At 58.9% G+C, this 24,169-nt stretch overlaps 8 protein-coding genes across 8 annotated transcripts; 3 read left to right on the top strand and 5 right to left on the bottom strand.

Annotated features, from left to right (window-relative positions):
- Positions 1-33: 33 nt before the first annotated feature.
- Positions 34-3,773, bottom strand: MKK02DRAFT_37837 (uncharacterized protein; the record flags this gene model as incomplete). Its single annotated transcript, XM_053089804.1, has 6 exons — positions 34-1,625; positions 1,674-2,302; positions 2,350-2,425; positions 2,470-2,562; positions 2,617-3,561; positions 3,635-3,773. The coding sequence occupies 6 exons, from the start codon at positions 3,771-3,773 to the stop codon at positions 34-36; spliced, it is 3,474 nt and encodes a 1,157-aa protein (XP_052944739.1).
- A 945-nt stretch (positions 3,774-4,718) lies between these two features.
- Positions 4,719-6,481, top strand: MKK02DRAFT_16288 (major facilitator superfamily domain-containing protein; the record flags this gene model as incomplete). Its single annotated transcript, XM_053085606.1, has 5 exons — positions 4,719-4,961; positions 5,005-5,315; positions 5,364-5,827; positions 5,880-5,999; positions 6,054-6,481. The coding sequence occupies 5 exons, from the start codon at positions 4,719-4,721 to the stop codon at positions 6,479-6,481; spliced, it is 1,566 nt and encodes a 521-aa protein (XP_052944738.1).
- Positions 6,482-7,005: 524 nt separating this feature from the next.
- MKK02DRAFT_37835 (uncharacterized protein) lies at positions 7,006-10,254 on the bottom strand (the record flags this gene model as incomplete). The annotated part of the gene is made up of 7 exons (XM_053089803.1): positions 7,006-7,827; positions 7,885-7,986; positions 8,043-8,212; positions 8,518-9,187; positions 9,238-9,654; positions 9,727-10,026; positions 10,081-10,254. 7 exons carry the CDS (start codon positions 10,252-10,254, stop codon positions 7,006-7,008), a joined length of 2,655 nt encoding a protein of 884 aa, XP_052944737.1.
- Positions 10,255-10,565: 311 nt separating this feature from the next.
- On the bottom strand, positions 10,566-11,458 carry MKK02DRAFT_37834 (uncharacterized protein; the record flags this gene model as incomplete). The annotated part of the gene is made up of 7 exons (XM_053089802.1): positions 10,566-10,710; positions 10,764-10,932; positions 10,980-11,072; positions 11,122-11,201; positions 11,246-11,300; positions 11,349-11,407; positions 11,454-11,458. 7 exons carry the CDS (start codon positions 11,456-11,458, stop codon positions 10,566-10,568), a joined length of 606 nt encoding a protein of 201 aa, XP_052944736.1.
- A 1,044-nt stretch (positions 11,459-12,502) lies between these two features.
- Positions 12,503-13,431, top strand: MKK02DRAFT_28069 (uncharacterized protein; the record flags this gene model as incomplete). The annotated part of the gene is made up of 6 exons (XM_053087478.1): positions 12,503-12,577; positions 12,628-12,646; positions 12,702-12,747; positions 12,797-13,138; positions 13,188-13,253; positions 13,299-13,431. The coding sequence occupies 6 exons, from the start codon at positions 12,503-12,505 to the stop codon at positions 13,429-13,431; spliced, it is 681 nt and encodes a 226-aa protein (XP_052944735.1).
- A 652-nt stretch (positions 13,432-14,083) lies between these two features.
- MKK02DRAFT_37832 (uncharacterized protein) lies at positions 14,084-16,236 on the bottom strand (the record flags this gene model as incomplete). Its single annotated transcript, XM_053089801.1, has 3 exons — positions 14,084-14,790; positions 14,834-15,848; positions 15,892-16,236. The coding sequence occupies 3 exons, from the start codon at positions 16,234-16,236 to the stop codon at positions 14,084-14,086; spliced, it is 2,067 nt and encodes a 688-aa protein (XP_052944734.1).
- Positions 16,237-17,166: 930 nt separating this feature from the next.
- Positions 17,167-18,695, top strand: MKK02DRAFT_34376 (iron permease FTR1/Fip1/EfeU; the record flags this gene model as incomplete). Its single annotated transcript, XM_053088926.1, has 8 exons — positions 17,167-17,209; positions 17,258-17,577; positions 17,628-17,921; positions 17,966-18,038; positions 18,083-18,174; positions 18,224-18,361; positions 18,408-18,570; positions 18,607-18,695. 8 exons carry the CDS (start codon positions 17,167-17,169, stop codon positions 18,693-18,695), a joined length of 1,212 nt encoding a protein of 403 aa, XP_052944733.1.
- Positions 18,696-19,266: 571 nt separating this feature from the next.
- Positions 19,267-23,378, bottom strand: MKK02DRAFT_34375 (uncharacterized protein; the record flags this gene model as incomplete). The annotated part of the gene is made up of 5 exons (XM_053088925.1): positions 19,267-19,347; positions 19,396-20,557; positions 20,591-22,064; positions 22,108-22,268; positions 22,441-23,378. The coding sequence occupies 5 exons, from the start codon at positions 23,376-23,378 to the stop codon at positions 19,267-19,269; spliced, it is 3,816 nt and encodes a 1,271-aa protein (XP_052944732.1).
- Positions 23,379-24,169: the final 791 nt, after the last annotated feature.

Raw genomic sequence — 24,169 nt, 5'->3', positions numbered from 1 at the left:
ATATACTCTCCGCCCTCCTCTCAAAATTCTCTCTCACTCTGCCATCACCACATCCTCTTGCCCTCCTCCCTCGGCCGAGGTCAGTCGACCGCCTTCCCCATTGACCTGCCGAGCTGACACCGACTCCGACGATCCACTCGCCCCCGTGCCCTCAGGTCCCACCTCGGCCTCCTCATGCGCCCGCTGCTCCTCCCTCTGCGCATTGTCCTTGAGAAGCTGCACGACCGCCTCCTCCGCCTCGGTCGCGACTGCAGCCGAGACCGGTACCTCGCCCATCCGATACACATCCATCGAGAGCGGCGGTTCCGGGTCGGCCTCCACATCTGCGGGCGAAGTGACAAGTGGCGAGCCGGGCGCGAACGGTCCATCAGGCGCCGGAGGACTATCGACATTTTCCGGCCGATCTCCGTCTTCTCTCTCCCCTCCTTCCAGTCCGGGTGCTACTTGCTCTTCAGGCTGCATCTCAACCTGCTCCCCCTCCTCAGCCTCTTCCGGGCCCATAACGTCCCTCCCCAGCTGGCTGCTCGGCCAGCCGCTCCCCGCCTGCGCGAATGTAGCGCTACTCGGCGGCGCAGGGCTGTACGCCATCCCCGCCGACCCATTCGCAGCGAATCCGCCGCGAGCCCACGTATCTTGGAAATCGAGCAGATCGGCCGTCAGTTCCGCCAAGAGCTGGGCGGAGGTCGGCCCCGAAGCTGTCGAGGTGGGTTGGGGATCGGACGTCGTGGCGTCCGCTGCTACATCCGGCGAGGGTCGCTTGGTCGCCCCGTTGGCTGCGGTAAAGCTCTCCCCGTTGGCTGATGTCGAGCCATTCGGGATATCCTGCCCATCCACCATCTCCACATCCCCGTTCATGATTCCACCTTCCGCCTCCTTCTCCTTCTCCTTCTCATCACCCTCTCCCTCCGCCTCCCGTACCGCATCCGGGATCCCCACCCTATTCTTCCGTTGTTTCCGCTTCCCCTCCTCAACCTCCACCCTCCCGCAAAACTCTAGCATGTGCAACACCCTCTTCCTCATCTCGGCAGTCGTCACCCGTCGCTGGGGATACTTCATCCGCGCCGGCGGCTCCGTATGCGTTTCGCCCTTCTTTCCCAGGGCCTCTCGTTCTGGAGGATCCGGAGGAAGCATCAGGCGATGTTGTACCTCCACAAACTCGTCTGCGTGATCTCCCTCTTCCCCGTCCGCTCCGTCTGCTTTCCCGTCTCGTCGGGCTGGGACTTCCGTAAAGGGTCCAAAGCGATGATTGAGGAAGTGATTCTTGGATATAGGAGGGAGGGCACGGGGTGAGCGAACTTGCAGGGGGGTCGGGTTGGGGCTAGGGAAAATATCGGCAAAAGCGGAGAGATAGTCGGGGAGGTGCCATCCCAGGTGGGTGACAGATACAGCGATGAAGGGTGCCTCTCGTGCGCCAGTAGCTAAAGCACCGGCGCGCCGGGTCCCATGTTCGTGTAAGGCCGGTGGGGGGATCTGGGGGACCGGCGTGGTGCCTTGGACGACGCGTCGGGCCGGAGAGGGTGCCGGGGGCGGCACGACGACAGCTGCTGCGGCGGGTTTAGGGCGGTACGTGTACTGATTGGGATGCTTGACTTTAGGATGGGATGGATGCGAGGGGTCATTCGGATCTGGATGTCAGCTACTTCCTCCCCGGGTCGAACGTTCTATTAGCTCACCTGCATCCTCCTCACGCTTCCGCTTGCCTTTATGCTTCCTCTCCACCTCCCTTCCCCTCTCCTCTTCTTCCGCTTCCTCCGCAAGCTCCTCGGCATCCCCCTCCTCCCCCTTCTTCCCAGCCATCTCCTGCTCCCTCTTACTCGCCTCAATCGCGACCATAAACGCCTCGTTCTCAAACGCCGCATCCCTCGAATTCATCGTGCTCCTCTTTCTCGGTTCCTTCTCCTTTTGACCCGTCCCATTACTGACCCCACCCGGAGACCGCGAGTCCCTCTCGCCGCGATGGGACGAACGCCCTTCGGACGCTTTACGATGGTGCGAGCTCCCGCGCCGCTGGTCTCGGCCCGTTCGGCTTCCTTCGGCCTTGGCGGACTTTTCGCGCTGCGAGGATGTACGAGCTGGAGCTGGCGGGAGAGAGGGGGCAAGCTCGCCCCGCCGAGAAGATTGGCGTCGGAGCTCGTTGGGTTCCGCTACCGGGGACGCGGCGGGCTCTTTGGCGCGAGAGCGAGAGTGGGACTTGCCCTTGGTCGCGGGAGTGATCCATCGTTTGGATTGGGAAGGAGGGTAGCGGTCAGACGAGACATGAAGGCCTTTGAGGTCTTCAGGGGAGGGAGGGACAAAGTTGAGGCTGTAAAGTTAGCTGTAATCCTGACAAGCAGTCAAGGTGCAGCTCACATATTGCGCCCCTTGCTGCGCATCCACTTGCGTAGCGGTCCGTGCAGCTCTGGTCGACATTGCTCACAAAAGTACTCTGGCGATCAGCGAGAGGCAGTGAAAGCTGGAAACAGGACATACCGTCTGGAGCCTCCTCGTCTGCCCAGATACCCACACATGGCCCATGCTGCCACACATTGCACTTGTCGCAAGCCACCATCAAGGGATCACCATCTACAGGTCAGCTACTCCTTCACCACTCAGTGGGGTGCGTACCATCGAGCTCACCTTCAAGCTGGCAGACACAGCGGGTCACCTCATCCCCTTCCTCATCTCCCGGATCCTCCTCGTCCGGATCCACCAACGACTGCTCCACAATATCATCCGTCAACGGCTCCTCCTCGACTGCTCCTTCCATCTTCTCTGCCGGCTGCTCTTCAGCCACGGCTACATCTACTGTATCTTCCTCCTCCTTATCCCCATCTTCCTCCTCCGCTTCCGGCTCAACCGGCTTGGCCAGCTCCTCCATCTGATCCGCCGCTTGAGATTTCCGCCGATTGATAAGCGTCCCCGTCCGCCTGATCTCCTCCGGCAAAAGATGATCATCCAAAAGCAGCTGTTCCTCCCCTCTTCTCCTCCTACCCAGGCTCGTCCTCGCGTTTCCGCCTCTCTCCGAAGTGGCCGAGTCAGTAGGCGTCGTCCCCGCGCTCGCAGGAGGAACGAGCCGCCCTCTCGTGGCTCCTTGTTGCTTTGGCGTATCCTCCAGATCGATCGCCTCGTCGTTGTCCGCCGCGGCTTCCATAAGCTCGACCTTGACGCCTATACTCATCACCCCATTCCCAGCTCGGCTCTTCCGCCGGGATCCGGTGGCCTCTACCTCCTCATCCTCCCCCTCGTGGACGGGATCGCTGGACGGAGGAGGAGGCGTCAGACTCGCGCCGCTACCGCTGGGAACGTGCTGCTTATCGCCCTCCGGGGTGCTCGGGTCCTCTTTCCGCCGCTTCGATGATGATTCGATGAGCACGACGGCGTTGGAGCGCGATGGGCCCGCTACAGGCTCGTCGTCCTCCTCTTCGGCATTCTCCTCGGCGGGGAGGTAGGAGTTGGTAGCGGACGTCTGGGAATGCTTTGGCGAGGCCTTGGGGCGGAGGGGTTTTGGCGGGAGAGGGGGGAAGAGGGGGCCTTTTGTCGGTGGAAGGGGATTTCGGCCTCGGGTGCTTCGCTTTGGTCTATCTGATGCAGGTCAGCTCGTACGCTCGCACAGCTGATCCGCAAGCTCCGGCAGCACCGGAAGTAAGCTACTCACCCTCTTCATCCTCCATGGGCGTAATGCTTCCTGAGCTCAGACTCCGTACGCTAGCTCCTCCACGACGCGACATGGTACCCCGCGAGTCTGGTAGAGCTGGTGTGGCGGATGCGGACGGTCTGCGGCGGGTATCGGTCATAGTACCACGCGGCTTCGGTTCGGTGGGATAGGGGGCCGAGTCGAGGATGGGGCCGGGGGAGCTCGCTGTGCGTCGAGAGCTAGGCAGAAGTTGGTGATAGTCGGGCGAGGGGATTAGGAGCTTCTACGAGCCATTACTGTGGACCTGCTGTGAGCTGATGGCAAGATAGGAGGTGGTGGGCGAGCTAGCTGCTTGCGATAGAAGGTTTGTGTACTCGGCGCAAGCCGGAAGAGCCATACGCGGCGTGACGACGATTGAGATCGTGAGAAAGCTATGTCAGTCACGTGCAGGGGGCCGCGGCACAGATCGAGAGAGCTGGCCCGAAGAATTGAATCGGTACGGAGAATAGCGGCGATATAACATCTTTGCAGAGGAGAGATTTCGGCCGAGATAGCATCGACGTTCCTCGGCCGCGGAGAGGCGTCCACACAGCTGCAGGTCCCCCCACACACATCTCCTTCTCCTCGAGTCACACAGACCATGCACCTGTAGCTTCCTTATCCATACAGCCTCACATCTCTCGGACGCAGCCAAAGAAGGACGTCTGTCAACACCCCGTTCCTCCGGCCTCCCTTGCAGTCTCCGAGTTTGAAAGGAGACTGGTCGACCGCATGGCGCGTGTAGCATAGTCCAAAGGACCTCCTTGTCCCGACCTTCCGTGGCCCGTGGCTGGCCTTTGACGACGCCGGTAGCCGCTTTGCTCCGCTGACGCGCTATGCTCCGCAGATAACGGACAAGGTATAAGAATGTGCTGGGCACTGACTTCACCCCACCTGACCTCTCGACGAACAGTGCGCAGGTTACGCCTTTCAAAGTCCCTTCAGAAATTCAATATACAGTCGACTGCTGCCGCGAATCCGCATCATGTCCTACTCTAATACCGCTCATCTTCACCCTTCACCCCCCTTCTCCAAACTCCCTTCGGTCCGCGAACACTCGTCCGGTATGTCCACCGGTAGCGGCTCGCCCCGCGGCGTCTCAGACAAGAGCTTCGTCCCGTCCGAAGTCGCCCACGTTGACCATTCGCATTCGCACCCCCTCGCCCAGCTCAGTCAATTCAAGAAGAACTTCCTACTTCTGGTCTTCTCTGTCGCTACCTTTCTGGACATCTGCAATGTCAGCGGGGTCGGTCTGGCCGTCGCCCAGATCCGGGTCGATCTGGGTCTCGAGATCAATCAAATTGCCTGGGTGAGTCCTTCCCTCCAACACAAAGGCCTTAGCTAAGTGCCAGATCATCACCTCGTACTCCCTCTGCTTTGCTGCTCTCCTCCTCTTCGCAGGCCGCCTGTCCGACCTCTTCCCGGCAACCATCATCTTTGAAGTCGGCTTTACCGGTCTCGGCGTCATCTCCCTCGTCACCTCTTTCGTCACCGAGAACAAGTACGGCTTTCTCATCCTTCGCGGTCTCGGTGGTCTCGCTGGTGCGCTCACCATCCCGAGCTCTTTCCACATGCTGGTACACATGTTCCCCGTGGCGGCGGAGCAGCAAAAGAAACTCGCAGTATTGGGCATGGCAGGTGGTCTCGGTAACGTCCTCGGCCTGTGAGCTCCTACCTCTCCCTTTTGATCAGAAACAGAGCTGACGCGCAGGGTGATCGCAGGCCTGGCCATGCTAGCGAGCTATCACTGGTTCTTCCGTATCGTCGCCATCCTCTGCTTTGTCTTCTCCGCCGCCGGCTTCTTCCTCATGCCCCGCATATCCGCCCCGGCCTCCAATGACCGCACGCCCAAGTGGAAACGTCTCGACATTCCCGGCGTCATCCTCATGATGGGCTTCCTCATCTGCTTTATCCTCGCACTCACCAATGGCCCTATCGACGGCTGGGGATCAGCCGGCTTCATCGCTCCTATCGTCATTTCGTTCGTCTGCGCCGTCGGGTTCTTTGTGTGGGAATACTCGATCCCGTCCAGGACGGCCGTACTCCCTGCGTCGGTATACCAGATCAAGAACTTTATCCCGACGAGTCTGGTCATCATGATCCCGATGGGGTTCTGGTTTACGAGTCAGCTATACTATGCGACGTACTTTCAGCTTGCGTTCCAGTGGAAGCCTTGTAAGTCATCTTCTTCCATGCGGGCTGCAGCAGATCGCGCTGACACCCATAGTGCATGTCGCCGCTGCCATCGTCCCCCAAGGCGTCGTCGGTCTTATGGTCGGCGTCGCGACCCAATTTGTTCCGCAGATAGTCAGCAGGCCCGAGATCTTCATTCCCATCGGTGTAGTCCGTATGTCCCTCTCCCATGCTCCTCCTCCTCTTGTCCCCATCCGCTAATTTGCAGTCATCATCATCGGCGAGCTGCTTCAGATCTACTCGTACGGCGGCCAAGGATATGACTACTGGCGCTTCGTCTTTCCCGGCTTCGTCATCGGTTCCACCGGCGCAATGATCACCTACTTTGGAAGCGCCATCTCCGTGCTCGTCTACTCACCGCCCGAGATGTCAGGCGTCATCTCGGCGTGGACGCAGGTCGTTGCGCAGGTCGGGGGCGCGATCGCTCTGGCGGTGCAGGCGGCATTCGAGACGGAGGATCTGGCGGACTGGATGAAGTCGGCAGGGAGGACGTTTTGGTTTATCCTGGCGTGGTCGGCGGTGTTGGGGTTGCAATATAGGATTTTGTGGAGGAGGCCGGGGACGCCGGCGGAGGAGCACGAGATGGCGAGGAAGAGGATTGCGCAGACGGGTAAGGGTGAGGGGGTGATCGCTTAGCGAGCGGTGTGATTGGGGGATGCGATGGGGCACTAGTCGCTCTGTCGCATCTCTTGTCTGGTGTGCTCAGATGACCTTAGATGTTCACATAATAGATCATACATGTAGATAGATCTTGATGTCATTTGTCCGAATTTACCTCGACCATGCAGGAGCTGATGCGGCGAAGATAGAGATGCGGCCAAGACAGACGGGACTCTGTAAGGGAGATTCATACATATACTGTTGGAATGGCCAGGTTAGCCGGTGCGAGTAGACCACCAAGGCGTCGCGCTATTCCCGTCCATTGGGATAGCTATTAGCAGCAAGAATGAGCTGCTCGCAGGTGCTTTCAGCTGCTGCCAGCTGCTATCATCTATTGGCAGCTGCTTAGGTAGAGACATAGTAGCTAGGACCCAAGTCAGCACTATATAAGGAACAGTAGTCAAGCCCAATGCATCCCCAGTCTGCTCTCAAAACTTAACATATACAACTTAGACCGACCTCTTCTGCCCACATGATAGGCTGCCTATATGTCCCCATGATCATCCCTGTCCACCCTGATACTGCTGCCCCGCCATATATCCCATCCCTTGCTGATTATACCCCTCCCCGTCCCCACCCTGCTGCCCCATACCCGCCTGAACCTGCATCTGCATCTGCTGCAGACCCAGCTGATTCCCATTCCCATTTGCGCTTCCCCCACCTCCGCTCATAAGCCGCGGATCCACCCCTCCCGACGAGGCCAACAGCCTCGGATCCATCCCTGCCGCCTGACCTGCTCCTCCCATAGACCCATCCCCTGATCCCTGACCCGGCTGCCCCTGCACCTGCCCTTGCCCCTGCCCTTGTCCTTGCGCCTGCAATTGCTGCTGCGCCTGCTGCCGCTGCATATTCTTCACCCTAATACTCTGTACCAAGCCCTTAAGCTGATCCTGCGTAAAGCGCGTCGGATCCAGATCGGGCGGCAGATCAATCCCTACCCTGGCAGCCTGATCAAGAAGCATCTTGAGCTGTCCCAAGGAGAATTGGGAGTTGGGCTGGGCGGAGGTCGTATTCGTAGAAGGTTGCGCTTGTTGCTGCTGCGGCTGCTGTTGTTGTTGCTGGGGTGGAGGAGGTGGCTGATATTGCTGCTGCTGCTGCTGCTGCTGCTGCTGTTGGGCAATATATGGCGCCGGAAGGTTGAGTGCCGCCTTTGCCTGAACCTGCGACTGCGCCTGAGCGAGCGCCTCGGCCTGGATCGACCTTGGGGGTACAGAGGGGATTAGGGGTGTCGACGAGGCCTGACTGGATGCTTGAGTCTGTGCTTGCGACTGGGACTGATCGGCCGCTTGTTGCCGATTGGGAGATCGAGGGATAGGTACGGACTAGATCAGTCAGCTCTGTTCTCCCAGCCTTATCTCTGTATAGACTGAGCAGCTCACCATACACAGTACACCAAGCAATCGAGGTATCTGTCCCGTCTGACCAGGCGCCGTACAGAGCATCAAACCCCGGTCGTCTCCGCCAATATTGACAATCCCCACCTAAAGCTCGTCAGCTCCAACTTTGTCTCTGCGCCGAGTGCGTAGGTTGGACTTACAGTTCCCTTGGAGTTCAACCCAGTGATGAGCGTCTCGAATCGCTTGGTATCCATCGGCTCGATCGGCTTGGTATTATCCAGATCAAACTGAAGCACCGGGACCTTGTGCTCGCGTACGAAAGTCTGGAGAAAGTTGATGTCTGCCTGCATAGAGGACACGATCCGGAGTTCTGGCTGTCAGCCGCCACTTATTCGACTCAGCTTTCCCCGTTTGGTACTCCATTCCCGCTCCCATTTGTGCCGCTCTCATGACCGCCCATCCGATCCCCCCAAATCGCCTCCTGCCTGAATATCCTAACCGCCTGCCTCGCGCTCTGGTTCCCTCCAAGCAGAGGGTGGCTTACCGGAAGGGAGGAGGGCTGAGATCTGAGCGGCATCGGATAGATTACCATTATTGACAGAGATGCAATCCACGTTGAGTCGAGCTGAGACTGACAGCTCTTCTCCTGCCTCCTCGATGAAATTGTGAACGCACCAGTCGCGCCTTGGGTAGGCCACACGATCTCTCCACTCCACACTTTACCCTTCCCGCCTTGTCCTCCTGCCGACTGTCCCTGGCCGGTACTTGCACCCGTTCCCGTTTCAGTCCCCTGGCTTTGAGTCTGCGTAGAAGTCTGCGCCTGCTGCTGGATTTGCGACCCCGTCGCCGCTCCTTGCCCTTGCCCTTGCCCTTGCACCGCCGCAGATGCTTGCCCATCCTGACCCTTCCCGTCCTTCACCTGCCCCTGCAGCTGCTGTTGCTGCTGCATCAGAATCATTTGCCTAAAGTGCGCCATCTGCGGATCGTTCGGATCCACATTCCCATTCCGCGCGGCCGTCATGAAGTTGGCCAATGCCGCCGAGACGGCCGGGTTGGACAATCCACCCGGCAGCTGGCCTGGACCGCCATTCGCGCCGTTGGCCCGCTGGGCGAGGAAACGCATCGCCATGGCCTGGGCGGGCGGGAGGGGCGGTGCGGTCGATGGAGAGTTGGTGTCGAGGGAGACGAGCGGGCTGAAGCCTGTGGAGTTGGGGTTGGGAGAGGGCCGCGTGGGTGGAGGAGCAGCAGCGAGGGTGGTGGAGGAGCCGGCGGCGAGCGGGGCGAGGTGCGCGAATGACCCAGGAGGGAGGGTGAACCATGGTGGAGTAGTAGGACCGGGAGAGGCCTCGGTCCGTCAGCTACGGTGGCGATACTTCCAGTGTCAGACTGGCTCACAGATTGAATGAACGCCTTGAGACGCTTTGCTGCCGGTACTTCTGTGTCCCCCTCGGGACTTCCCAGAATGATCAACGACACCTTCGCTCCCATCTCCCCACATCGCCTACCGACCTCTTCCCAGCCCATCGCATCCCACTCTGCCTCCCGACAACAGCTCGACGAGACAGGTTTCCACTCCCCGTCCTTTCCCTCTACATCTTGCGTCGAGGGCGTACCCTGTACGGCAGTCTGGCCATTGGCGAAGAGGAAGATATACCTGGACGGCGTCACCGATGATGCTTCTGAGTGGTACGGTGGTGTTGGCGGTGGTGTGTACAGTGCTGTTAACAAGGGTCTGGCCTCAGCGGGACAGAGCGAGCTGAATGCTGGCGGAGGGTGGGCCGTATGTCTAGCTTGGGCCGCCTTGTCCATGCCCTGCACATCAGCTCATCCCCTACCTCAGGCCCCGCTCATTATCCCCGATTACATCTGCCAGAGTCGACATACCTCCAGTCCAGTAATCACCCCTTCCAACAATCCCACCTCCTCCCTCCTCGCCCGCTTCCTCTTCCTCCCTATCCCACTTCCTCCCTTTCCGGGTCCCGCCTCACCCCTAAATCCAGGCCAGACGGCCTTGGCTCCATCGCCAGGTATCTCAGCCTCGTTGAACTGGCTCTTGATCCCAGGAAGGACCGAGAAGAAGGGACGAAATTCGTGGAACCCCGTTTGTCCTTTCCGACCCGAGTTGCGTTTTGAACTACCAGCTGAGTAGCTTGGGCGTGGGGGGATGATCGCTTCTAATCGGAGCTGGAAGATCAGTAAATGCCAAAGCGGAGCATTGTGACCTGTGGATAGATTTACCTGCCCGTCATTCTGGTGCTTCTCAACAAGGCGCCGAATGAACCCATGGACCGGCCCCTCGGGGTGGATCAGCTGGGCGTACCGACTCCGGGTGAGTGAGGGGTCGAATATGAACGTCGCGTAGTGCATGGGGCGACTAGAGGGGGCAGAGGATGGTCCGGCCTGGTCAGCCATGGTGGTAGGGTTGAGACAGGTACAGAAAGATAGAGATTGTAAAGAAGGGCGAATTCGAAGAGCTCGTTTGTCGGTCCGTGACCGGTTGCGGAGACCCCATCGACATCGTCATACCTTGGTCGAGCGATGTCAAGCACTTGTCAAGCTTCAGGCTTCAAGCCCCGCATAAGATCTTAAGACACGCCCCCGAGCACCCACAAGCCCGAGATCATCTGATGCGCAGGTCCCGGTCAATCAGATACATATGCACAGATAGACCACTTCCACCATTTTCCTTTTCTGACTGACTAGTACTGCCTGACACCTGCCAATTACTCAGCAGTGATCATCTCCTCCCCGTTGGTCGGGCAGTCCTTGGCGATATGTCCGGCCTCCTGGCACTTGTAGCACTTCTTCTGGCTGTCGTCCCGGGGTGCGAGGCAGTCACGGGCGAGGTGGTTCTCACCGTTGCATCGGCTATTTCATCAGCTTCCTTGCGCAAACGAACCGCTGCGACATCGTCGACTCACTAGCACTTGACAGGAGTTCCATCAGGGTTGGTAGTCATCCTCGGCCTGGGAGGGAATCCACCTCCGCCGAATCCACCGCCAAAGCCACCTCGACCGCCGAATCCGCCTCGACCGGCAAAGCCGCCACCGAAGCCACCGCCAGCGCCGGGGCAGGCACGAGCAATGTGGCCTGAAGAGTGAGCTTGATGACAGAATCCAGGTATCAACTTAGCTCACCGAATCGACCGCAAGTGTAGCACCGTTGACCGGGGGCACCACCAGCGGGACCGCCGAAGGACCTGGCAGTCGGGCAGTCGAGCTTGACGTGGCCTGTACATCAGCTTCGGTCCGGGGACTCAGCCCAGTTGAGGAAGCTCACCGACACCGCCACATGCGTAGCACTGCTTGCCGTCGGTAGACCGGGGCTGGGGGCAGTTGGTCGACTCGTGTCCGGGTTCCCTATTGGTCAGCTCAGGCCGGATCAAAGGTTGAGTGCGACATACCGGCAGTTGTAGCAGAGACGGCCGGGGGCCTGGCAGGCCTCAGCGAGGTGGCCGACTGTCGAGTCAGCTCAGTCATGTGCCTAGCAAAGGGGGTAGAACATACGGTTACCGCACTTGAAGCATCCCTGCCTGTTGCCGGGCACAGCAGCTGCAGCAATCGGGCTGAAGGGTCAGTACGTGTCAGTGGAAGAGTCATGGATACACATACAACATCTTGAATGTCTTTAGAACTGCTTGATCAGCGCGGGGTCCATACCCTTGCAGTCGCTGCCGACTCACAACAAAAGAGGAGGTATAGAACAAGGTATGTCTATATGTCTTCCGCCAAATCCTTGGTATTCCTTAATCACTGCCTATCCGTCCTTACTCTATCCCCTCCACACTGTCTCTCTCGAAATGCGAAGAAGAAGGTATTAGTGACAAGTGAGTGTGAAGTAGAAAGCGAGCGAGAGATGGAGCTGGAGCATCGGCCCGCTTCGGGAGTGGGGATAGAGTTTGATAAGCGGGGAAAGGGGTCGGAGAATATACCACGTCATACTGCAGATCTCGCGGAACGATCGGGACGCGTCGACGCGTCGCTGAGTCCCTTCCGAGGCGGTGCCACTGCTCCCTGCACGGCCACTGAACAAAAGCTGACGAGCGCGATGAGACGATAGTCCCGATAGCGCAGCCAAGGGAAGCTGGGTATCGGAGGGTGGAGGCGGGGAGCCCTGTCCCTGTTCCCACAATCCTCCGCAAGGGGATTGCTGCGCTCTATGCCGAGCAAGACAGACCTGTGTCTGAAACGAGGAACGCACGAGGACGTCCTTTGGCCGGGGGAGGTGTCCTTTCTTAGCCTCTAATCGGTCAAAGGGGTGGTTGTGCAGCTGCAGCAAAATATCTTGTCCAGTGTCGTCGTCTCTGCCTGTGCTCGGCACCAATGCATCAGATACCAGCCCTACTGCCACAGCCACAGTGCCACATTTGGACGCTGCCCAGTCTGAATCGCGAGTTGGTAAGACGCGTCTGTGTATAGTTTGAAACCCTGAGTAATAGCTGTGCCTTAAACTTGATTCGCCACCCATCCATCCCAAGCCCGCGACTGCGGAAGTATAATACGTAGCCCCCCTTTGGACCAGCCTCTCCTTTTCTCACCAAACACCTATATTCAACCTATCTCTTCCTTTCTCCTATCTCTCTCTTGACGACCTCATTAATACCACACCCACACGGCAGCTTCACGCCACCTCCCAACGACTTAGACAAAAGACAGTAACAATGTTCACCAAAGCCCTCTCCGTTCTCGTCCTTGCGGGTGTCGCCCTCGCTCAGACCTTCTCGATCGCGACTCCTGTAAGCTCTCCCTCCTTCGCCTCTGCTGAGATCGCAGCTGACAGCTTCAGCCCTCCATCCAGCAGTGCCGTGAGTATCGAAGTCGACGCGATCGCGACCTAGGAATCATACTGACTTGTTGTAGAGCCCGCTGCCCTCAGCTGGACCGGTGGAACTGGCCCGTACAACCTGTAAGCAACTTCTCCTTGTCAGATCTAAATCTCATCTGCTGACCATCAGTGTCGCCATCCCCGCTGGCCAGGTGTCCGCTGCTGCCTTGACCACCATCGCCAGCATTGTCAACGGCAACTCGTTCTCGTGGACCGTCAACCTTGCCCAAGGCACCGCCATCACCCTCAAGGTCACCGACTCGCTTGGTAACATTGCCTACTCGTCCCCCCTTACCGTCCAGACCGGCAGCACCAGCTGCGGCTCGGGAGGTTCCAGCGCTTCCGGCTCGGCCGCGGCTTCGGCCGCCTCGTCGGTTTCCGTTGGCGCGTCGGCCTCGTCGTCGATCGCCTCGGTCGCTTCGTCGCAGTCCTCGGCTGCTGCTTCCGCTTCGTCCGCTGGCTCGTCCCTTGCGTGAGCTCTTCTCATCATGCGAAAGTTCGTTCATTTTGCTGATTACTAGTGCATCCGCTTCCATGGCCTCCACCATGTCTGCCAGCATGACCAGCTCCTCCACCTCGCGCGCGTCGTAAGTCCCCTTCGTCACAGTCTTATTGCATTAGCTAACCTTCAGTGCCGCCTCCTCCACCGCCGCCGCCTCCTCCACCGGTGCCGGCTCCGCCAAGGCCGCCTTCAACGTCCCCTTCCTTGCCCTCGCCGCCGCTCTCGGCTGCGCTGCGTTCGGCGGCTTCGCCCTCCTCGCCTAAGCCCCCAATCAGGCCGTCCGGGGCTCTTGGCGCGAAAGAGACCGGAGCTGCACAGGATAGATGGAAGCTTCCCCCACATCTCGTCTAGTTGGACACTGTCCCTCTTTACATCAACTCGCTCCCTAAATGATCACGCTTTCCCCCTTCTGAAGATATTGAAACGCCCTTTAATCCCCTAGTATATGACGTGCATTGTGATTCGTTTGATGCATTGTCTACCCCTTGCACTGCGTCCGGGCACGGTCGGGCCAACGACGCGCTGATCGGACTCGACTAATCGACGGTAGCCATTATCGACTGATTGAGGGCTGCCTAAGTAGCTTGTGAGGTCCTGACCCATCATCTCCTTTCTGCTCTCTGATCATCGTCTGACTTCCACCCTCTTCAGCTCCTCGTGTGCCATGTGCGTGGAAGCCCTTCATAGCGACATCGACTGGAGTCCATGACTAGTGACTGCCGGTTTGTCAAACTGACCCCCTCTGACTTTCCTCGCGCTCGAAACGCAAGCGAAGACATTGACTGACAATATTGGTCACATCTGCAACGGGTTCCCATATATACAAGATCTTCCACATAATATCATTAGACCTCTACCTCAGATCGAGAGTCTGTCCTACACCTCTCTGACTACCCTTGACCGCCGAGACCTAAATCAGGCCAATCTAGCCCGCTTGCCACCTCGCCCTTCGTTCCCATCCTCACTCGGCGCCGGCGTGCCATCCAACAACCTCAACGCATCCCTCACCGCGCTACTCTCGACGACTACCTTTCTCTTCCCGTCCCTTCGCCCTTCCGCCCCCATCTCTGGGCGCGCCTCGTCCCGCACAACTGAGCCTGAATGTACCAGCCCCGATTTCGGTGCGGGCGACATACCCCCCGGCGCCGAAATAGGGGACATGGGAGCCTCGGCCGCTGTCGTGCCAGACATATGCGGTCCCGCCCGCTGCGCCACTACATCCGCCAGGAAAGCGAGAGACGCAAACTTGGCGTTTGGGTGCGCCTTGAGTGTCTTCCATGCCTGATCTACACGGATCGTTTCGTGTGCGATCTCGTCTTCGGGAAGACCGGGGATGAGGCCGCCGATACCGATCACGTCGCCTGTGCAGCCGCCAGATTGGTGCCCGCACAGACCGGGGTTGCCGCAGCACGCCATGAGGAGTGGGCCGGACGAAGAGGTGTCGTCGAACGGGTGGAGGTCTGCGGGTTGGGCGGGGGAGGCATTGTGGGTGTGGGTGTGCGTGTGACTCGGGGGAGGAAGCAGGGATGATGGAGCGGTAGAGGAGGAGCAAGTGCCTTTGCAGTTCGTACAGGAGTGCGTGGGGTCGCGGGATTGGAAGAAGTTAGAGCAGAACTCTTGGCCTGTATTGTCAGCCTGGCTCGGAGAATCTGCGGAAGGGCATACCAAAGGTGTCGTCCCTGCAGGCATCACAATTCCTTGGATCTCCACTACACACCGCCTCCTTCCTTGACGGCGCCATCCCCAGCGTTGAAGTGGATGTGACCACTCCGCTGTCCAGCGCCCATATGGACTTGCGCGTCGGTACATCCCCGCTGCTCCGCCCTTTCCTCAGCGGTACCGCCACCGCCGACGCCTGCTGCGGGAACGGGATCTGCAGACTCCGCTGTGACACGCTCGGGCTGTTTCTGGCGACCGCACAAGCGCAGAACCCGCCATCTGCGCACAACCCACACCCATCGTCCAGCCCCATCATCTCCGTTGGCGGGGAGATGATGATAGGCTTGACATCCTCCTCCTCGTCAATCATGCGGCAGAGGCATTCCTCTGTAGATTGGCAGAAACCGCACGATGTGGTGATGGGTGGCGGAGACGATCGGAGGTCGATCGTCGATCCGAGAGATATGGTAGGGTCCGGCTGGTGCGACCGGCGGGTAGGGACGAGGTAGGTGGATGTTGAAGCGGCGGTCTTTTGGCAGGGACAGTCCGGATCGGGATCGGGGCAGATGGGGCAGTCGGCAATGTGCCGGATTCCATTGATGATCGGAGCGAGGGGCGGTGGTTGCGCCATGAGTCGAGGAGAGGGTGGGTGGGGTGTGACGCTCATAGAGCCCGCTCGATCCCTCATCCCCATCGGACCGCCACCTCCATTGACCATCCGAGCTTGGCTCTGCAGGCGCCGTACTTCCTCCCGCAACCCCCTGATTTCTGCAAAAAGCATCCCTCGCTCCTCTTCCCATGCCTTCGGCTTGAGATCGCGCTCGATCGACGACCGCGCCAGCAGCTCCGCCTTGAGACGTTCATTGTCCGCCTTCAGTGCCCGAGCGACCTCCTGCAGCCGAACGTTGGAGTGAATCTCATCGTTTTCGAATTGACGGATACGCTCCTCCAAAGTGGTGATGTAGTCGGTACGGCGAGCGCGATGGGCTCGTTGGGATTGCCGGTTCTGAGATTGGCGAGACTGAGGATCAGCAAAAATCCCAATGAGCGGCGATCCAGCTCACACTATCTGGCTCCTCGACAGCAACCTTCCGCCCCGGCTTCGCTCTCTCCGGCAACACCCACTCCTTGCTCGGCTTCGCAAATACCTTCCCAGCGGATGAGCTCGTATCTTTGCCAGGAACGAGGAACGCCGCATTGGATGCTGAGGGGGTGGCGGATGATGTGGAGGCCTTGGAGGCCTTGGTAGTGGTGGATGAGGAAGAGGTGGCGGGTTTGGGTGCGGCGGGGCGAGGGACGGTAGGTCTGGCTGCTACGGGCCGTGAGGAGGAAGCTGTGGGCTGTGCCGGGCGGGCCTGGAGACGCGGGGCTGGCCGACTGTGACCAGGGGTGGGTGCAGCCACGGACATGATGGGCGGAAGGAAGAGTGAAGTGCCGATCGCTGCGAAGATGGGTCGAGGGGGAAGGAGGAATGTACGTGTGAGGTGCGTTACCGGGCGAAGGGCAGGAGCAGTGTATATTGCAGCGGCAGAACGATCCTCATTGGCTGGTAGCTGAGTCGACTTGAGTGGGGATAGGAGTATCTAATCTGATTAGAAGTCCTTCTTGGGCCCTCCCGGGTCGAAGCGCCACGCAGATCGGCTCGAAGCTGTCGGCCGGTGCGGAGCTTGGACAAGCTCGCAATAGTGCGTGCTTGGCTACAAGATGCCTGCGTGGAGGTGAGAGTATCGGGAGGACCGGCCGAGGGTGGACAAGGTGAACTTATAGGTTGAAGAGATGGCGCCGGTATTCAAGGTCGATGGGATTAGCGGAAAGACTTAGAGAGATTTACTTCCGCTAATGGAAATCACTATCGGCCGATGCCTTTCCATTAGATCTAATGCTTGGACATGCTAATAGCCTTTGCGCAAAGTGCGTCTCATTCGAAGGACATATCTTGAAGGATCATGGCTCGCCTCAGATCCATGCGAGGTGCTTTTAGCTGCTTGCTTGTACGCTCAGCTAATTTGACAGTCCAAAATTTGGGTGGGCAAGGCAGGATGCCGCCACTCGAGTCTTTATCAGATAAGGAACGCGTAACGCCGCGCCGGCCGAAGGAGGCAAAACAGGGTCCGGGCCGGGCGGATGAACCTCGGATCTCGCCGTCCGCACGTGGAGACGAAGGCGGTCGATCTGAAAGCGGGGAAATTGCCTCAACTCGCTCTATCTTCTATGACTCTACGGCTTCATTTGGACGACTTGACCCCTTGTCTGTGTATGTGCTCGACGAGTAGCTGAAGAGGCTTGACGTACATCAGACAGCTTGAAACGAAACGGACGCACAGCGCGTATCGGCGACGATGTCGAGCCTCTTCTCCGTGCCCATCTTTTTCATCATCTTCCGTGAGTCCTGTCGTTCTGACTTAAGGCATAGCGAGCTGACCGTTTTAGGCGAAACAGTCGAAGCTGGGATCATCGTCTCGGTCCTGCTGTCTTTTGTCGACCAGCTGATGGCCGGCTCCCCCGCGCTCAAGTCACACTCAACCCCCGATCGGACATCACTGCGCGCCTCAAGAGGCACCGGGGAGGATGCTGCTCTTCTCGAGGCTTCCTCCATCGATGGCGAAGATGATGGAGAGGAGGACGCGCAAACTATAGAGGAGCGACAGAGGCTAGCGGGCGTGATCAGGCGGATGAAGTTACAGATCTGGGCAGGGATGATCTCGGGTTTGATCATCGCCACAGCAATAGGAGCGGCGTTCATCGCTGTGGTATGTCCAGCCTTTCACCCTTTGCTTTAATCGTCCTGCTGATAGGGCAGTTCTACATCAAATTCATCGACCTATGGTCCCAATCCGAGCAATTATGGGAAGGCGTCTTCTCCCTCGTCGCAGCGGGCATCATCTTTGTCATGGGCATAGCCTTCCTCAAGATGGACCGAGCGCGCATCAAATGGCGATACAAGCTCTCGGCGGCTTTTGAGAAGCATCGCCAGGCGGGCGTATCGGGATTGAACCAAGAGAGAGAAGGGGCCGGGGGAAGATGGGCGTTGTTTTTGTTGCCGTTTGTGACTGTGATTAGGGAGGGGTTGGAAGCTGTCGTCTTTGTTGGAGGGGTAGGTACGATCGATTCTTTGGTGTGGGTTGAGCTTACAGCCAGGTTGCGCTCAGTGTCGAGCCATCAGCTATACCTTTACCTACTGTCTGTGGCCTTGTTTTAGGAGCATTACTAGGTGAGCTTGTCGATCTCGAACAGGGAGTGTAGCTGACCACACAGGCCTTCTCATTTACCGTACCGGCTCCACCACCACTCTTCACCTCTTCCTCATCTGTTCCACCACTCTTTTGTTCCTCATCGGAGCCGGCTTGGTGAGCTGCGCTTCATCCATCGTAATGAGCAAGTCAGCTGATGACGTAGGCGTCAAAAGGAGTCGGCTTCTTCCAATACTACCTCTTCTCCCGCGGCGTAGGTGGAGACGTCGCAGAAACAGGCGACGGTCCCGGAAGCTTCATGGTTGCTGGGAATGTATGGCACTTTGAATGCTGCAATCCAGAGGTGAGCCCCTCCCTGTCCCTCATCCTGCGCAGTGCTGACCTCCTAGCCCGGAAGTGCATCGACGAACGGCTTCTATCAGCTCGCTAACTCGGTCGTTGGATGGAACAATACAGCCACGGTCGGTACAGTCGGCGTGTACATTGCGTACTGGCTGTGCATAGCGGGTACGTTGGTCTGGATGAAGTGGAAAGAGGGGAGAGTGGCCATCTGTGGGATGAGGAGACGGAAGAGGAATTGGAGGATAGGCGGGCGAGAAGGAGGGGGAGGGGTGAGGCTGAGTGAGGGGGATCGCATGGATAGCGCGGACACCACGGGAAATGGCGCGATATCTTGATAGACCGGGAGATATTTTGGTATCGTACAGAAGAGACTGATCGTGTTGACTCTGCTGATTACCGGGGATCGTGCTGTTCACTAACCGCTGGGTGTCTATCGGCATGTGATTCGTAATGAGACAGGTGCTGCGAGGCTCGAATAGCGAGACTCAAGACCAGGCGCGTCCTCCTCGAGTATGGTCATGAGTAGGATTCTGATATGAGACTTGGTCAACTGCAAATGCTAACGTCCTGTGAGGCGATCGTCGTGTGCCCGGGCCCGAATCAGCTGGCAGGCGTGGTATCTGCTGTTGGTCGGACACGGTTGGCATAAAGATGATACATATCCCTGTCTACTACTAGCTAGAACGAATAATCACAGGCGCAAAGCAATGGCGCGGCGTAACGGTAGAAATACAAAAGGTAAAGTCGAAGCAAAGAAAACGTTGAAAGACATGATGGATGTGATACCTGCGTTAAAGAGAACTGTTCCTTCGTCCGCCTTCCACCTTCCGATGTATGAACAAGACATGGGGAGAAGAGATGAGGTGATTGTTATAGACATTTTGTTGAGATTGAGGGAAGGGGGTGTCATCTTCTACGAGCAGAGTTGATGGCTCGACACCATTCGAGGATGTTGGTAGGTGATGAGCCGCTAAAGTAGTAAATGGACTGGATGTCAGCTCATTGATCGCTGTCCATCTGAACAATAGAGCTCACCTTATTGTCGACGACCCGGAGTACATCCCCATACACTATACTCGCCGGCTCCCTAACGGTACTCATCCGCAGCACATTGTACAGATCCACCATCCCCTCCGCCGACCCACTCCTCGGCTGGACAAGCACCATCAAGTCCGAGCACAGGATGAGCGCCATCTGACGGTCCATCGGTTCCGGGTGGAGGTGCTCGACGGGTACGACCGCTTTGGAAGGCATGACGGTCGCGTCGCCGTCAACCATGAGGGTGGTGTCGACCTCGATAAAGGATGACGCCTTTTTGACGAGCCGGATAAGGGTGAGGGTACCGTCAATGATGAGTTTGCGGTGGGGCTGGACGAGAGGGGAGGGGCCGCGGGAGGTGATGCGTTTCTGCCAGTGGTAGAGGCGGAGACGGGACTCGGAATCCCGCTTTTCCTCGTTCATGAGGCTGGCGAGTCCGGCGATCTCGTTGAGCGCGTCGTCGAGAGCATCCCGAGCTTCCGCCGAGGGTGGGGTACACATCGCCAGGTCCTCGAGAAGAAGCTTGTACCGCGGGACCCGCTGGACCGGGAGGAGGAGGTACGATTCGAGGTTGATTTGGCTGTGGAGGGGATGTTGGCGACACTTTTGGAGAAAGTGCTTGACCCGGCGCTTTTGGTCCTTATTCATGTGACCGCCAGAGTGGGGGACGCCGTCCGCCCCGAGAGAGGTAGTGGGGCTCATCCCTACGCTGCCCGCCCCGCTCGACGCCGCCAGTCCGGCGATGGAAGCGATGGTGGGACTTCCCGACTTGCCAAAAGACGGAGTGACCGCGCCCGAGGTGGCGATCCATGACTGCATGCGCGAGAGTGCATTGTCAAAGTTGTTGATGTAGGTCGAGTATTGCTTCATGTACGTGATGTACGTGCGGAAGACCTCGCCGACGACGTGGGCGGTGTGAGCGGAGAGCTCGCCCGCCTCATCGTCGGTACCTTCGAGCAGAGGCTTGACGGCCTTTTCGAGCGCGGGGAGGAGGTTTTCGCGGTGAATGGTGAGTATGGATTCGATACCGCCAAAGACGATCTTGCGTTCCGCCGCGGGGACAACCGTTTCGGTCTGACCAGGCTTGACCGGGAGACCGGAAGGGCGGACGTAGATGTTGACGAGCTCGCCAAGACCGCGGACGTATGTTCTTTCGGTTCTGATATCAGCCCAGCTCAAGTTGGGTACTCACTCGTAGATCTCCCTGAGGATGCGCGCCCGCTTGGACGGGTCATTCTTGAACTTCTTCCCGCAGTCCTCGCTCGGCGCGAAATCCTGATCATTTGGAGCGGTGTCCAAGCTCAGAGGACTTCCACTTCGGTGCTTCTCCAGGATAGACTGCTGTCGCCGCCGGTCCGCGATGCTACTCCGAAGGCCGCTCGCCGGGCTTCCGGGATTGGACACCGAGGTATCTGGGACCATCTCGAACCCGCCGTACGGCTCAATGACCGGTCGCGAAAGATCGAACAAGTCCCGAAGATACGACTTGATGGACTCGAGACCTTGCGCGTAGCGTGCCTCGGAATCGGCATCCGAGATGGCCTGGAGTTCGTCGGCAAGGGAGGACGACGCAGTGAGGGTGTCGTCGGCGATGGTCTCTTCCGAGGGGAGGGTGGGAAGGACTTCCATCCGGTCGCCGTGGAAGCTTTCAGCAGAGGGCATGAAGGGGGAAGCGGAGGGTATTTGGATGTTGATAGTGGGTGGATTGTCGAGAGGGAGGAAGCTTCTCCGCTTGGGCTTCCTGGCCGTAGCTCCGCCGTGTGCCCAGAAGGAGGACGATGGGGCGGGGAGGGTTCCGGCTTGGAGCCGGGAGCCAGCGCCAAACTCAGAGATCTCGTCCTCAATCCCGACCGACTGGCGCGTGGGCAACGTCATGGCGGACTGGACTGTAAGCATGGCGGGGCGAGGTGGGAGTGGCCGACTCGGCCCGGGCTCGCTGTCGTTGTGCTTGAGCGGAGGCGGCATGAGCTTGACGTTGGACGAGGCCGACGCCGTAAGCGATGGCTTGTCGCCCCGGAGCCGCTGCATGGACATCTTCCGAAGAAAGCCCCACTTGTGAGACTTGCCCGAGGTACTGGCTGTCATGCCTGCCGAGACGGGTTCCTCTTCGTGTGTGGAGGTACTCGCTCGCCGCCCGACCGCCGAACCAAGACCGTCGAACCGTCCCGCCGATGGTGGCTGGAGGGTCGGCCCGGCAGAGGTTGGCGAGAGGAGGTGGTCGTCGACCGGGGAGCTAACGTTGACCGAGCGGATGTTGAGCAGAGTTCCCGCGGACCGCATCTTGCGTAACCGATTCCCGCCGCCAAAGGGTATGACAAAGTCTGACGTGGCGGGACTTTTTATTGGGTCTGGGCGGAGCGGCGCAGAGTGGGGGTGGTTGTCTTCTGCAATTGGCCGGAGGGGAACGTACACCGTCTGGACAGGGTCCGCCGAGGATGACGGGACCGAGGCGAGCTTGTGGACCGAGGAGGTGGAGGATGAGCTCAATGAGGGCGCCTGAGGTGTGTCGCGGAAGGCAGGGCGGGCTATACGCGAGGGACCGGCGAGGATGGGCTGGACGACCGAGCACCATTCCGGAGCAAAGGGGTTGTCGTCCACGCGGAGCGTCTCGAGTTGGCTCAAAAGGCAGAGCCACGCGGGAAGAGAGGTCAACTTGTTTCGGCGGGCTGAGGATTAGCTTGACCCTCAAGTTTGAAAATTCGGGCTCACCGCATATTGTGTGGAGGTGGTTGAGCTGGCTCATCTCTGCTGGTATGCCCGCTAGACCACACCCGTCAACCGCCAGAACATGCAAACTGCCGAGCTCCGACATCCAGACCGGAAGCTGGCGCAGGGGGTTGTTGTTGATGTTGAGCTCCTCGAGGTGGGTGCTGTGGCGGAGCGACTCGGGAAGGAAGGAAAGATCGTTGTCGGAGAGATCTGCGACGAGAAGGGAGGGTGCAAGGACGGCGATAAGCGAAGGAAGGATCGGCAGAATCGAGGAGCCTATATTTGGGAGGAGGAGATGGGTGACGCCTAGGGTCAGCCAGGCCTTGCTTCTACTCACCAGCTAAGCTCCGCATTGCCTCATCTGATAACGCGCCCACGCCGCCCATTGCACCCAATCGCACCGCATCAAATATCGTTTCCCGCCCTTCTTCCACCGTCAATAACGCCTTGGCCTCCTTCTCCACTGCCGCCACGCCTCCCCACGGGATATGATCCGACAGATTGTACCCGTTGAAATGGTACGTCATGGCGTCTGGCGAGCTGGTCGCGCCCAGCCCATCATCCGAGCCCGAGGACGTGGTTGTCGTCGAAGCTGACTCGTTCCGGATATGCTTGGATACGTCGCGATGCCATGGACGGTGCTGATAGGAGGTGGCAGGGGAGTCGGGGAGACCGCTGGAGCTTCCGGTAGGGGAAAAGCGATGCGGGAGGACCGTGTTGAGGCCGAGACCGACTCGTTCCGCCTCATGGGCGTAGGCGAGAGGCATGGCGGGAAGAGGAGGAGGGTGAGGGTGGTAGACGTGATTGTCCGAGTACGAGTGGTAAGAATACGCGCCCGAGCCCATACTGCTCTCGGCGGAGCTGTACGCGTTGGCACGACCAGTGGTGGTGCGCATACGTATCCGAGGCTCCTTGGAGTCGATATTGTCGGGCTTGAAGGCGCCATAGACATTGCCGATGGGAGGAGTGCTGGTCGTCGACTCGGTGGAGGTGGTGACAAAGCTGAGCGTTGCGCCCGGGACAGTCTCGTCGTCCGTGATGGAGTACGCGTCCAGGTCAACATCGAGCTGCTGAGGATTGGGCGAGAGCTCTTCCTTCTCTTCCAAGAAGGAGCGGGAATGGGGGGTAGGATCGGTATATTTGCGGGGAGGGAGGAAGGGTGGCTGTTGGTGGGGGTGATTGACGCTGACCGGCCGACGCGCTCGCCGATTGCGAAGCTGTTCCGCGTAGTGAGGGCGGTCCACGGGCGACTCTGCGCGAGAGCTGTCCATACTAGGCGGGGTGGGAGGGAAGAAGTGCGCGTCCGCGTCGCTAATGGGGTGACCAAAGGTGGAGGTGGGGGACGCCTGGCAGTCGTCGGCCATATCGTTTGGGTACGTATTTGGGTCGTCAAATTCGAAAGCGGAGAGAATTGATGGCTCTGGCGTAGGAGGGAAGGTGAATTGGAAGGTTGACATGGAGTATGATGGTGCTGATGGGGGCTGTGTGGTGTCAGAATCGTCCATCGCGTCGAGACAACAACAAGCTGGCAAGTGGGGAGTAAAGGTGGGGAGGGATTGTAAAGGTCGAGGTTTGGGTGGGGAGGAGTATAAAGTAGGAGGGGGATGGGTGGAATATCAACAAACACTCGCTCCCTTTGACTGGCTTGCTCTGGCGGCGAAACTTGAGCAGAGGCGAATCGAAAGGGAGGGTCGTGTGTGCAAGGGGAAAATAGCGTTTCACCCAACTCACCGGTCGATAACCCCCGACTTCCACGATTTCCCTCGTCAGCCACCTGTCGCTTGCCTGGGCTTATGCTTTCGGGAGCTGCGGCGATGACGCAGAGCGTGGTGGCCGTTGTTTCAGCAGTTTCAGCAGCTCGGGTGGTGCACGGATGGTCCCTGTCAGTGCCGCCAAACCTTAACTTGTCAGCGTCACGTTTCATCTTATGCAGCCGGTGCCTGGGTCCCCCATGCGTCCCACATGCCTCCGGCTGACCGCAGCAGCAGCTAGGCAGGCACTGCAGAGCCAGAGCCAAAAGTAAGAGCAGAGATCCGCGTCATACGAGGGGGAAGGCCGCCAA

This window comes from Dioszegia hungarica (genome assembly GCF_025882075.1).
Source record: "Dioszegia hungarica strain PDD-24b-2 chromosome Unknown MKK02contig_11, whole genome shotgun sequence".
In the NCBI taxonomy this organism is placed as follows: Eukaryota; Fungi; Basidiomycota; class Tremellomycetes; order Tremellales; family Bulleribasidiaceae; genus Dioszegia; species Dioszegia hungarica.
This window is presented reverse-complemented; position numbering and strand designations above follow the sequence as displayed.